The sequence below is a fragment of the Coffea eugenioides genome, chromosome 6 (assembly GCF_003713205.1).
Source record: "Coffea eugenioides isolate CCC68of chromosome 6, Ceug_1.0, whole genome shotgun sequence".
Classification (NCBI taxonomy): Eukaryota; Viridiplantae; Streptophyta; class Magnoliopsida; order Gentianales; family Rubiaceae; genus Coffea; species Coffea eugenioides.
The window spans coordinates 46,117,444-46,131,324 of record NC_040040.1 but is presented as its reverse complement, the minus strand read 5'-3'; the positions used below and the strand labels follow the sequence as shown (position 1 = coordinate 46,131,324).

At 33.9% G+C, this 13,881-nt stretch overlaps 1 protein-coding gene across 1 annotated transcript; it reads left to right on the top strand.

The window, feature by feature from the left end:
* Nucleotides 1–266: 266 nt before the first annotated feature.
* LOC113774248 lies at nucleotides 267–944 on the top strand. The gene has a single exon (XM_027318804.1). It carries the CDS (start codon nucleotides 267–269, stop codon nucleotides 942–944), a length of 678 nt encoding a protein of 225 aa, XP_027174605.1.
* Nucleotides 945–13,881: the final 12,937 nt, after the last annotated feature.

Genomic DNA, 13,881 nt, shown 5'->3' with positions numbered 1-13,881 from the left:
TTTGAAGCAATGGGTCTTGATAATACTATTGTTGAAAAAAATGAATCGTCAAACCAAGACCGTGCCAAAGCTATGATTTTCCTTCGTCATATTTAGATGAAAGATTAAAAATAGAGTATCTTACTGTTAAAGATCCTCTTGTCCTTTGGAGAGATTTGAAAGAAAGATTCAACCACCTGAACTTGGCCATTTTTCCAAAAGCCCGATATGATTGGCTTCACTTACGACTACAAGATTTTAAATTTGTCAATGAATATAATTCAGCCATGTTCAGAATTACTTCTCAATTATCATTATGTGATGAAAAAGTCATCGATGAAGATATGTTAGAAAAAATATTTTCTACTTTTCATGTCTCTAACATGCTCCTGCAGCAGCAATATCGAGAGAAGGGATTTAAAAAATATTCTGAACTCATTGCATGTCTTCTCTTGGCTGAACAAAATAATGAATTATTGCTGAAAAATCATGAGTCCCGACCGACTGGTACAAGTCCATTCCCTGAAGCGAATGCGACTCAATTTCAAAATTCTGGTCGAGGTCGTGGATGTGGTCGTAGAAGTAGCCGTGGAGGAGGCCGTGGCCATAGACGTGATCGCAATAGATTTGTGACCCGTGAAAATTATAACCGTGACAAACAACAAAATATTCCCCAAAAGAGGAATCATAACTACGATCAGAATAATGAAGAAAAGAAAGTTTATGAAGAAAAATGCTATCGGTGTGGTATGGAAGGTCATTGGTCCCGTACCTGTCGTACGGCTGACCACCTTGTTGACCTTTATCAAGCATCTTTGAAAAAGAAAGACAAAAATGTCAAGACAAATTTTATCGACCAAAAGAATGATTATGATGATACTGATGATGCTGATATGACACATCTCGATGTAGCTGATTTCCTTGAACATCCCAAAGATGTCAACAAATATCCTATGATTGTTTAGATATTTTATGATGCTTTATATCTTTCATGTAATTTTCTTTTTATTTAATATTTATTTTCGCATCTTTATTAATATTTATTTTTGTTTGAAATTTTCTTCTTGAAGAAGAAATGAATGTCAAATATTTGGGATTAAATAATAATGATGATGACATTTGTCTCATTGATAGTGCTACTATGCACACTATATTGAAAAATAAAAATATTTTTCTTATTTGAAAATGGGAGAGACAAATGTTAATATCATCAGTGGTAGTGCAAAATTGATTGCAGGCTCCGGAAGAGCCACTCTATTTCTCCATAAAGGGACTAAAATTGTCGTAAATAATGCACTACTCTCTCCCAAGTCTCGAAGAAATTTATTGAGTTTTAGAGATATCCACCAAAATGGATATCACATCGAGACAATTAATGAGACAAATGGTGAATTTTTATTAATTACAAATACTATACAAAAACTATTTCTGGGAAGAAATGTGTATTAGAAAAATTACCTTCTTTTTCTTCTTTCTTATATTATGCACAAATAAGTGCTGTTGAAATTCATCACCTAATAGACCAGAAGTCTACTCATCCTAATGATTTTATAATTTGGCATGATCGTCTCGGACATTCTGGATCTATAATGATGAGACGAATAATCGAGAATTCGCATGGCCACTCATTGAAAAATCAAAAGGTATTTAAAGCAAATGAATTCTCCTGTGTTGCTTGCTCCCAAGGAAAATTAATTATTAGACCATCACAAGTTAAAGTTGGGACTGAATCTCCTACATTTCTAGAACGAATTCATGGTAATATATGTGGACCTGTAGATCCACCATGTGGACCATTTCGATATTTTATGGTGCTAATTGATGCATCAACTAGATGATCACATGTATGTTTATTATCTACTCGCAACCTGGCGCTTGCGAGATTGCTTGCTCAAATAATTAAGCTGCGAGCACAATTTTCAGATTATCTAATAAAGAAAATTCGTCTAAATAATGCTGGTGAATATTCGTCACATGCTTTTGACGAGTATTGCATGTCCATTGGAATAACTGTTGAACATCCTGTAGCCTATGTTCACACACAAAATGGTCTAGCCGAGTCATTTATTAAAAGGTTTCAATTAATTGCCAGACTATTGTTGATGAGGTCTAAACTTCCTTTATCTACTTGGGGACATGCTATATTACATGCAGCAACACTTGTGAGAATTAGGCCGACTAGTTATCATAATTATTCTTCCCTACAATTAGTATTTGGTTCTGAGCCCAATATTTTCCATTTACGAATATTTGGTTGTGCAATTTATGTTCTTATTGCACCACCCCAACGTCGTAAATTGGGCCCCCAAAGAAGATTGGGAATATATGTCGGGTATAAATCACCTTCTATAGTTAAGTATATTGAGCCATTGACAGGTGATTTATTTACTGCAAGATTTACAAATTGTCATTTTGATGAATCACATTTCCCGACATTAGGAAGAGGAAAAGATCAACCGAAAAAGGAAATCGTTTGAAAAATTTCATTGGATTTCCTGGATCCTTGCACAAAAGAATATGAACTAGAAGTTCAAAGGATCATACATTTGCAAAATATTGCAAATCAATTGCCGGATGCATTTAGTGACTCCAGAAAAGTCACAAGGTCATATATTCCTGCTGAAAATACTCCGATTAAAATAAATGTTCCTGAAGGACAAATCACAAGTGCTAATGAATCTAAAGCACGCCTGAAGCGTGGGAAACCTCTTGGGTCCAAAAATAAAAATCCTGAAAAGAAAAGAGAATCAAATGAATCAATAATTAGTGACAAAATTCAATCTTTTGAAGAGGTCGCTCCTGAAGAGCCAGCTCCCGAAGAGTCAACTCCTAAAAAGAATGAAATTATAGAAAATTCAATAAACTTTGCCACTGCAAGAAAAAGTTGGAACCGAAGAGAAATAATTGCTGATAGTACTTTTGCATATAATGTAGCACTTGATATTATGATAGATGACGAGGATCATGAGTCTAGATCAGTTGATGAATGTCACCATAGAAATGATTGGACAAAATGGAAAGATGCGATACAATCTGAATTAGATTCACTGGCTAAAAGGCAAGTTTTTGGACCTGTAGTTCAAACATCTGAAGGTGTAAAGCCAGTTGGATATAAATGGGTATTCGTGAGAAAAAGGAATGAAAAAAATGAAATTGTGAGATATAAAGCAAGACTTGTAGCTCAAGATTTTTCACAAAGATCTGAATTTGATTATGATGAAACGTATTCACCTGTAGTGGATACGATCACATTTAGGTGTCTCGTAGGTTTTGCAGTGCATGAAAAACTAGATATGCGTCTGATGGACGTTGTCACTGTTTATTTGTATGAAAATCTTGAAAATGATATTTACATGAGAATCCCTGAAGGATTTAACATGCTTGAAGCATGTAAATCAAATCCTAGAGATGTGTATTCTATTAAATTACAAAGGTCTTTGTATGGGTTCAAACAATCTGCACGTATGTGGTATAACCGCCTCAATGAATGCTTAACTAAAAGAAGGTTATATCAATGACCCAAAATGTCCATGTGTTTTTATCAAGAAAAATGGATCAAATTTTGTTATAATTGCTATATATGTTGATGATTTCAATTTGATTGGAACTTTTGAAGAGATCCAAAAGGATGTCAGATATTTGAAAAAAGAATTTGAGATCAAAGATTTTGGAAAGACAAAATTCTGCCTTGGTTTACAAATTGAGCATTTAGAAGGTGAAATTGTTGTCCACCAAACTGCTTATACCCAGAAGGTATTAAAGCGATTCTGTATGGATAAAGCACATACATTAAGTACCCCAATGGTCGTCAGATCACTAGATCCTAATAAGGATCCTTTTAGGTCACGAGAGGAATATGAAGAGATACTTGGTCCTGAAGTACCATATCTCAGTGCAATTGGTGCACTAATGTATCTTACTAATTGTACAAGACCAGATATATCATTTGCTGTGAATTTATTAGCAAGATTTAGTTTCTTGCTACAAGACGACATTGGAATGGTATTAAACACATATTTCGCTATCTCCAAGGAACAATTGATCTTGGTTTGTTTTATTCAAATAAATCTAAACCTGAATTGCTTGGATATGCTGATGTTGGGTATTTATCTGACCCACATAAAGCACGATTTCAGATTGGTTATCTCTTTACTTGTGGCGGTACAGCCATTTCTTGGCGTTCTACAAAACAATCCTTAACTGCCACTTCATCAAATCATGCTGAAATAATAGCAATTCATGAGGCCAGTCGAGAATGCGTTTGGTTAAGATCAATTACCCACTGCATCCGGAAGAGTTGTGGATTATCCTCTGAGAAGGAAAATCCTTCAACAATTTTATATAAAGATAATGCAGCTTGCATAGCTCAATTAAAAGGAGGATATATTAAAGGAGATAGGACAAAACACATTTCATCAAAATTTTTCTTTACTCATGATTTACAGAAGAATGGTGAGATTGATGTACTACAAATCCGATCAGATAATAATTTGGCAGATTTGTTTACCAAGGCATTGCCGACTACTACATTTGAGAAACTAGTGAAAAATATTGGAATGCATCGGCTAAAAGATCTCAAATAATGTTTGCATCAGGGGGAGAAATTATTACACAAGAATAGTGTACTCTTTTTCCTTCACTAGGGTTTTTGGTCCCACTAGATTTTTCCCTAGTAAGGTTTTAACGAGGCATATTCTTTGTGTAATGGACATCCAAGGGGGAGTGTTATGAAACAATTAAATGGGAGTGAATGTCCATTAAACTCTCCTATGTTTATTAAGCTTATTTATTACTATTGAATCCATCCAAAGATAAAAGAATATGGATCACGGTTTGATCTCCCTATACAATTAATTTGTAACCCCTCAGTGTATATATAAATAGAGGTGCATTCTTGATCGTTTTTAATGTGAATAGAAGAAATAATAGTTCTATACTTTATTGGCTTCTCTCTATTTTGTTTTATCCCACATCTTGTTATTTCATTAGTTTTATAACAGCCGCTTATTTCTGTTGTATTCTAAAATGATGGGTAAAACAACTTCGATTCTCAGTCAGTGTACTACAGTCGATGCACTGTTTGGGCTGAGGGGCATATGAATTCGATACGTCTGATGTCCAAGACTTTATAGTGGCCTATTTACTAACCCGAGTTGACTAAACATTTTTATCTACGTTCTTTGATTAAAGCTAAACATTTAAGAAGTTTCACCAATTAAAGAGCAAACATAGCACATGATTCGTGAACTTTTGAAATAACAGTTTTTATTAACCAATTTTTTGTAATAAAAGTAGTCGCTCATATAATGCATGCTTGTAGTAAAATGGTCGAATTTAAAGATAAACATTTGCTAAGCGTTCGACGAGTATGATGAGGAAGAATCAGTGAAATTGATGCGAGCTCTTTAAAAAGTGCAAATCTTGTATTGACTTTCAAGCTGTCATCTAACAATAGGGATAATTTCAGAAATCTTCCTGAGGTTTCTAGCAATTGCAGGAATCTCCCGTCTAATTCGAAAAATTACAAAAAATTACACAAACCTCCTTTCATAGTACAAAAGTACTTTAATATCCCTTACTATAATTGAACACATATATCCTACAAAATTTATACAGCAAATAACTAAAAATGAATAAAACCTGACCTCACATCATTTTGCTTTCTTGTTCCATCTCACAACTTAATTGTTCCATTCTCTCTCTTTATCCCCTCTCCATTTCTCTCAAAACAGGGTATTGAAGAAAATTTTAGTCAAACAGTAAAAGTTAGGGAGGTTTGTGTAATTTTAAAAATTAGAGATGAGCTTCATGAAATCCTCAAAATCCACAAGGAAGGTTTCTGAAATTATCCCCTAATAACAAACTTGTGGTTCGTACTTAATAGTAGGGTGAGAAATTTTATTCTAGGTAACAGATGGGAGCTTGTCCCAACGAATAAATGCTTTTGTTACAATACCCACATTGTATTTCAGATCCGTCAATTAATCTCATAAAATCACAAGTCTTTACCGTTCAATTACAACAATATTTTTGTAGAAAACTTTAAAAAGAATCTTGAAACCAGATTCATTTTGGATTCCTAATGGATTTAAAGTCAATGATTTCATTCGGCTAACAGGAAATTTGAATTCGGCTTGTATAGATATGCAATTGATTTTGAACATGATTATCCAATATTCCGATGCAGATTAGAAAACATGTGACGTTTTTCTGCAAATGACGTTTTTAGTGGCATATATTGTGTCAGGCAACTAAAATTTGAATATGGAAGTTGAACATTAATACCTAATTAGTGCTTTTGAATTAAAAATATGAAAATTTTGTTTCCAAGAATGACATTTACACAAGAAGGCATGACCTAAAATTTACATCAGGCTACATTATTTCAATTTTACTCTAATAGTATCTTGAGGCATCCTTTAGAGCAAAATTAGAATGAGTGTCTTTTTCTTGTTATAAATATTTCATGCAACTCGATAATTTGACTCTCATTTGTTACATTAGCCTGATGTGTATTGCATATTGTTGCAGACTAAACATTACTACGTATGCAAAGTTTGACTAGGTAAAGCTAGTACAATGCATGCATGGATCGAAATCAAGAACATTATATTGTTTATAACCATCAAACTTGTTAATTAGTATTTGGCAGGCTACCTCTAATATTGTATTGTCCGCGACTTTGTCTCTCAAGATAATCCAAATGAGATCGAATAAAAGTTACTATATATCAGGGTTAAGGAATATTTCCAATTATTTACCAAACTAGGCTTTTAAGATTGCCAGCGACATGATTGACTAAGAAGTTCTATAGTACTTTTTCGGTACCCTATTGTTGCATATCAATTTATCGTTAGATATATAAAAAGAGATATCAACCATTAAATGGTTTGAAGAGTTTAAATTATTGAATAATATAGTAAGAGTTTATTGGATTTCAATCATGGGCATAGTATTGTCTTGATAGATTGCATTTTTGTTATAAAGTTTATGATTGTTTTCCCTTTGATTTTAGTTAAATATTGCATTAATTGATATATTTTACTCATATTTGATAATTGGTGTTGGTTGTAGGAATTTGGAGCAAAAAGAGATTAAAGATGTGATTTTCAACTGGATTTTTGTGCAATTCAGCGTGGGGTTGCCAAAGTCTTACACTGCACGTCCAGGGAGCTCGGGATTGGGCATGTGGTCTCCAATTTCAAATTGAAGTCGCAAGAATCAAACTCTTGACCGAATGGATAATCTTCTACTTCTATTAAGATACTAGTTTATCTATCTTTTAGAACCTTTTGCAAAAGGTTGGTTAATCTTATTAGGATGTAGACTTTGTTTAGGAAAATTAGTTTTAGTAGAGATAAGAAACAAAGCAACGAAACGTCATCATTGTCATTCTTTTCTTTCGTGGAAAGCCAGATTAATGCAAGACTCTTTGCTTTTCTCGTAAGAAGAAATAAGAAACAACGTTCTTCTTTTCTTTTTTTTTTTTCTCTAGACTTCATCTCATATTTGAAGAATGGCCCTGGCAATTAATTCAACTATTATGCATGGGATTTCTTTAATGGGGATGAACTAAACTTTTCTTTCTAATCAAGAAGCAACAGAGGATTTGGTTCATGTACAATTGTGAGATCAAATTGATTATATTTATTTTTTTATTTATTGGTATTCATATGTTCTCTGATTTAATTTCTTAAGGTTATTATGTTATTTAAATATCTAGTGCCTGGTATTTAAATTAATCTAATAACTCAAAACCAATTAAAGCAATTAAATCAGTAATTATTTAATTGTGTTAAATTGGTGGTAACTAGCATGATTGGATTTATGTCAGGGAGACATATGGACTAATTTCAAAGAACCCTCATAGCGTGTTATTTGGTTAGAATAGAGCTTCTCTAATTTTTAAAGCAATTGAAAAATTGAACTTTAAGGTCATACCTAGGGTTATTTCTTAATTAGGGTAGTGGTTAACAGTCATATATTAATCACCAATATTTGGTGATTATAATTTGTTGATTGCCATTGCTTTTTTGATGGTTATAATTTGTTTATCAGTGAATAAATGAAATTATTATTGCGTCAATGATCAATTAAGTGAACCATTTCCGAAGTCATTTCTTGACTAAGGTTTATTTATTATTGATTCGATTTCAATTAATTGGCCCAATGTCTTCAGCAGTCGGTGTGAAACAGCCAAAACTAACATAATAAAACAAGATTTGACTGCAACGAGTACACCAATCTCACGAACAATCAACCAAAACAAGATTCGTCGGTGATAAGCCCTCAAGTAATTAATGAAATAAACAACCAATCTCACAAGATCTTTCTCGAGAAACAATTGTTGACCTTCTTGTACATCTGCATGGATTTTAAAGAGTTTTTCCTTTAGTCTCCGTTTGGATTGAAGGAAAGGAAAGGATACAAATGGAAAAAAAGGAAATGCGAATAGAGAAAAGTGGTTTTCATCCATCCGATTTGGATTAAATATGAAAGCAAAAGAAAGGAAGTACTGAATTTTTGTTAGCTGTAAACGAACCGAAACGAACCGAGTATCTCATGTTTGAACTCTGTTCGTTAAGCGATTCGAACTCCGTTAGTGTTTGTTCGTTAACTTTCGAACTCTAAACCTATGTTCGTGTTCGGCTCGTTAAGTAAAGTTCGTGTTCGTGTTCGTGTTCGTGTTCGTGTTCGGCTCGTTTAACATAAACGAGCCGTTCGCGAACATGCTCGAAAAGTTCGAATCCAGATTATTCTAGGCCTTAAATATGCCACACAAATCATTAATCATCCTAAAAAATAATTAAAATACTAAATGACTAAATTCCATCATTCATTAACTGCATAACCAACATTAACATAAAAACAACAAATAAAACAATGTAATTTGTCCTTCAAATATAAAAATCCAACCATAAGACAAGTACAAATTTGCTCCACTTCACAATTTGACTACTACTACATCCACTTCATCTAGCCATTTGAATCCATCAGCCACGGCAAAGAAAATGAAGTAACTGGACCAAATTCATTGTAGTTGAAAAGAGCTAGGTGGACCAAGGCATTCGAATTTTTTTCCCCAAGACTCTGCAAAGAATAGAATAATAATCAACTACAAAAGTTTTCAATCAGTTTTAAAAATATCAATCAAAAGGAACTAGACATCATACACGCATATAGAGGAACAAAGAATGACAAACATTGAAAATTTCCACACAACCAACTGAAGACTGAAACTTTAGAAATTAAAATGAGTACAATGAGCTGCATCCTTTCAATCTGGAAGTATAACTTCTTCATATGCCTTGAAGTCATCAACAATTGATGATTCCTACCAAAGGAAAAAATGAATCAGAATTAAGTAAGAATGGTAAATTTATAAAAATTGCAGAAATAAAGAAACATAACATATATGATATATTACCTTTAAATGACTTTTTGAAAGGCCATGCAAATTTCGAACCCAATTATTAGCGCAAAGTAACATTTGTACTGTGTCAACAGACATGGAAGCACGACGATTATCAATGATTCTCCCACCAGCGCTAAAAGTAGACTCCGAAGCTACAGTAGTAACTGGAATAGCTATTATGTCAGCAGCTAATTTTGACAGCACCCGAAATCTCCATCTTTCCTGTCTCCACCAACTCAAGACATCCAAATTTGCACTCGTAGCACCACTATATCTCTTTTCACTCAAATAAATATCTAATTCAGATTCTTCTGGTGGCATTTCTTCTTGGCTACTCACATGCATTTCAAACTTAGCTTTTCCAGTGAACACATTTTTTCCAATTTCTTCTACCATCATAGAAGTTGAACTACAAGCATGACTAATTTCAGCTTTTCTGCGTTTTGGCAACTGCACATCCTCAGCAGAACATGGAGTGAATGAAGAAACATACTCATTATAAAGGTCATTCAAAACCTCTTTTATTTTAGCAATGTATATGGGAGCTGCTTTGCTACCATAAATAATTGGAAAGGCATAGTCAATGAGTACCATTTTATATCTTGGATCTAAAATTGCACCCAAAGAAAGCAGAATATTACTTTCACCCCAATATTTATCAAATTTCGAAGCCATGCTTGCAGCCATAGCCCTTATATGGCTAGAAGGATTAACAGATTTTTCATTCTGAAGCTCCTTGATTCTATAAAGCTCAGGTAGGAAAATGTTGGCCGTTGGATATTCACTTCCAGAAATCATATTAGTTATTTCATGAAAAATACCCAAAAATTGACACACTTCTTCAACTCTCATCCAATCATATTCACTAGGAACATAATGAAAACCAAGATCAATGTCTGCATATCTCCAAAACACATCTTTAAATTCTACAGCTGAAGCTAACATCAAATATGTCCCATTCCAACGTGTTGGACAATCTAGAATCAACTTTCTTAGAGATAAACGAAGCTGTTTCTTTGTCTTGCTGAATTCAATGAGGCGGGACTCAGAATAATTTAGGTACTTAATCCCCTCCCTAACAGTATCAATCACTTCTCCAATTTGACTAAGACCATCTTGCACCAAAAGATTAAGTATATGTGCACAACAACGAACATGAAAGTATTTTCCCCCAACATTTAATTGTTTTCTCAACAAAAAGTCATCTTTCAGCCTCCTAACACACACATCATTGTACGAAGCATTATCCACGGTAATACTACAAATTTTGTTCTCTATGCCCCATTCATTGAAACACTTGTTAAGAGCATCAGCTATAATAACTCCAGTATGTGGGGGAGGAACATTACAAAAATTCAACACACGCTTTTGTAGCACCCAATTGAAATCAATAAAGTGCCCAGTTACAACTATATATTGAATTTTCTGATTTGATTTCCACAAATCTGTTGTGATACTGATTTTACTGACCCCCTTTAGCAATGACATCAGCTTCTTCTTTTCCAATTCATAAGTAGAAATGCAGTCTTTCTTCACAGTTTGCCTACTAATCTTTATATAATATGGAGAAACAGCTTTCATGAACTTATTAAAAATTTCATGATCCAACATTGCAAAAAGGTATTCATGTGCCAAAACCATATGGGATGCAAGTTCCCGTACCTTAGCATGATCATATCTAAAGTTTGTTATTGAGGTCATGCCATCCGATGGTGTTTCTGTTGTGAAGGAAAGAACTTGTTGTTGCATCCTTTTGTTCCCCTCATCTACTAGTTTCTTTTGTAGACAATTCTTCAAATGCCTAGTGTAAGCTGTTGTTGTGCCACTAGCATTCATCTTCCATACCTCTTTGCAATGTTTACATGTTACTTTAATTGATCCATCAGTTTGAGGTTCTAGATCCATGTCACTCCATACTTTAGACTTCAACATTCTACTCTTTTTTTGAAATGGTTTAGCCTCATTTGTTTCCTTGTTTTCAGCAAGTATTTCAATATCAACATCTTCATGCATCTCATCATCTTCCTCGTCACCACCAACAAGTATCACATCTTCATTGCTAGGATCCATAATAGGACTTGTGGAAGAGCCTTGATGTGAATTATAAGGGGAGCTTGACATACCCTATTTGATGAATGAAAAATAAAACTACTAATCAATGAAAAATTAACCAAACATAATCTGTGAAATTATGTACGAAGCAAAGACATAAAATTAATACATGTTGAAAGTACTATTGGTAGTTTGGAATTCTTTAAAAAATTATGTACTAATCCTATTTGGTATGTGGCCCAATTGTAAGGTGATCATCCGACCAGCAACCACCGTTGAACCAAGAATTGCGCAATTAAAGAAGTTCCTGCTACAAAAACCTATATTTTATAGTTGACATAACGACTTACTACTACATAACTTCACTTTTTCAAGGAATCACAAATCCACAATAGTGATAAGAGAATTCTAGTAAAACCGAGTTTTCTTTCCTTCATAATGAACTGAAACTTTAGTAGTAGTACAAATTAAGCTAGCAAGCATATCTAGGAAAACCACATTGCAAAAGAAAACTCTCTGATGAGATCAATGTTCAAATAAATAATTGCCTTTCAAATTTCAACCAAAAAAAAAAGGCAAGCGAGAAGCAAAATATGCTCCTCCTACAACTATAACTTATCAAGAATTAACAACAGGAGAACAAAACAAAGTGGGTAGTTTGGAATTAATTCAAAAATGCTAAAAGTAAATAATATTGGATAATGCTTCCCCAACACCCAAGACTTTGAATAATCATTAAATTCAAATTCGGAATCTGCATAGCCCATTCAGGGCGTATGATTGCATTCCTCACCCCACTCTGGCCTAAATTAACTAATCTGCAAGCAAGAAAGTTGATGACAAAATTGACATGAAAATCAAATTTGGACCATATATTTATTTCTTCCTGATTTAAAAGTCAATTTATCAACAAATCAGCAAAGTAGAGAATCTGTTCGTTTTAATACCACGAAATTGCCGGTCAAGCAATATAGGTGGACCAACGCCTTTCCTTGTGGTAGACAAAAGCTACTTGAAGGTTTGGTCTTGCCCAGTCTTAAAAGGCAACCTTTTTTTTTTCTTTCTGTCCACCAGAAACTAAACTTCTCCCTAGGTTTCTTTAACTGAAAGATAAACCAATATCACTACTAGTACTATATAATAATGTGCTATGAATTAAAGATTGATTACTACAGAAGAAGATGAGAATTCACAGTTTCACACTACAAGCTAGCTACATAAAGAAAGTCCATCATCATTTAGACAAAAAGAAACCGTGGCGTCATAAAATAGGAATTACTATTAAAAAAAAGAATTGTTAATCCATAATAGAATGCGCCAGTTTTGACTGATTAATGAATGTGTCTTGATGAAAGTAAAAAATGGAAATGATATGCACAAGAAATATTACATTATTCCAAGATTTCAAGTATTAGATGCCAAAAGACGAAACTACAGCTGAAGACATCAAGTGAGGGACAATTTGGCTAGCGTTAGTGCTAAAACTTTGACCCCTTCAAGCTTGCAATCAAATTCGATCTAATGAATTCAACAAATTCCAGATTGAGAAACACAAATTCATAGATCTGTGAAAAATCATACCGAATCAAAGGAGGGAGGCACGCGATCTCCGAAGTCAGCCAGCCACCAAAGATGTTGATTGGGGCAACTAAAACTCCGGTCTCTCTCAGCAGCAGACAACCACCATTAACAATCGAAAACTTGAAGCCACAAAGCAGAGGACCAACTTGGGCTCCACCCCCAAACCCAATGTCCAATTTTAAAAGAGAAAGAAAATCTAGCTAGCTTATGTGATAGGAGATTTGGACGGTAGAAAGTCTAGAACAGCAGCAGCCAACGGCAACGGGGAATGAAAACAAAAGTAAGGCTGGAAAGGGCAGGGGAAAGTTTTAGAATTTCTTATGAGTAACCCTAAAATTTATCAAATGACAATTATGTCCTTGTTCGCGAACGTTCGTTAAAATTCGTGAACATGTTTTTGTTCGTTTGATTATTAAATGAACACAAAAATTCGTTCGTGTTCGGTTCGTTTAAGGTTTTCGAACGAGCTTTAACGAACACGAACGAGTCGAAACGAACCGAACTTACGAAAAGCTCGGTTCGTTTAACAGCTCTAATTTTTGTTTAGATTGAAGAAGGAAAAGAAAGGAAAGGAAAATATTAAGTGTTAATTTAGTGGAAAAGATAGAGAAAAAATGTTTTTTTATTAAAAAAAACTTTAAATTATTTCAATTAATTTAGTTTCATTTCCCTCCATTTTTGCCCACTTTTTGGTGGAAAGTATAATTCAACAAAATAACTAGATTCTTCCCCTCCCTTCCCCTCCATTTCCTTTCCTTTTCCTCCTCAAAATTCAATCCAAACAACAAAAATCAAATTCCTCCAATTCCTCTCCTTTTCTTTTCCTCCCATTCCTTCAATCGAAATGATGCCTT

Bases quoted from the DNA above. Each gene is read 5' to 3' on its own strand.
- LOC113774248 (XM_027318804.1), top strand. From the start codon at position 267: ATGTTCAGAATTACTTCTCAATTATCATTATGTGATGAAAAAGTCATC.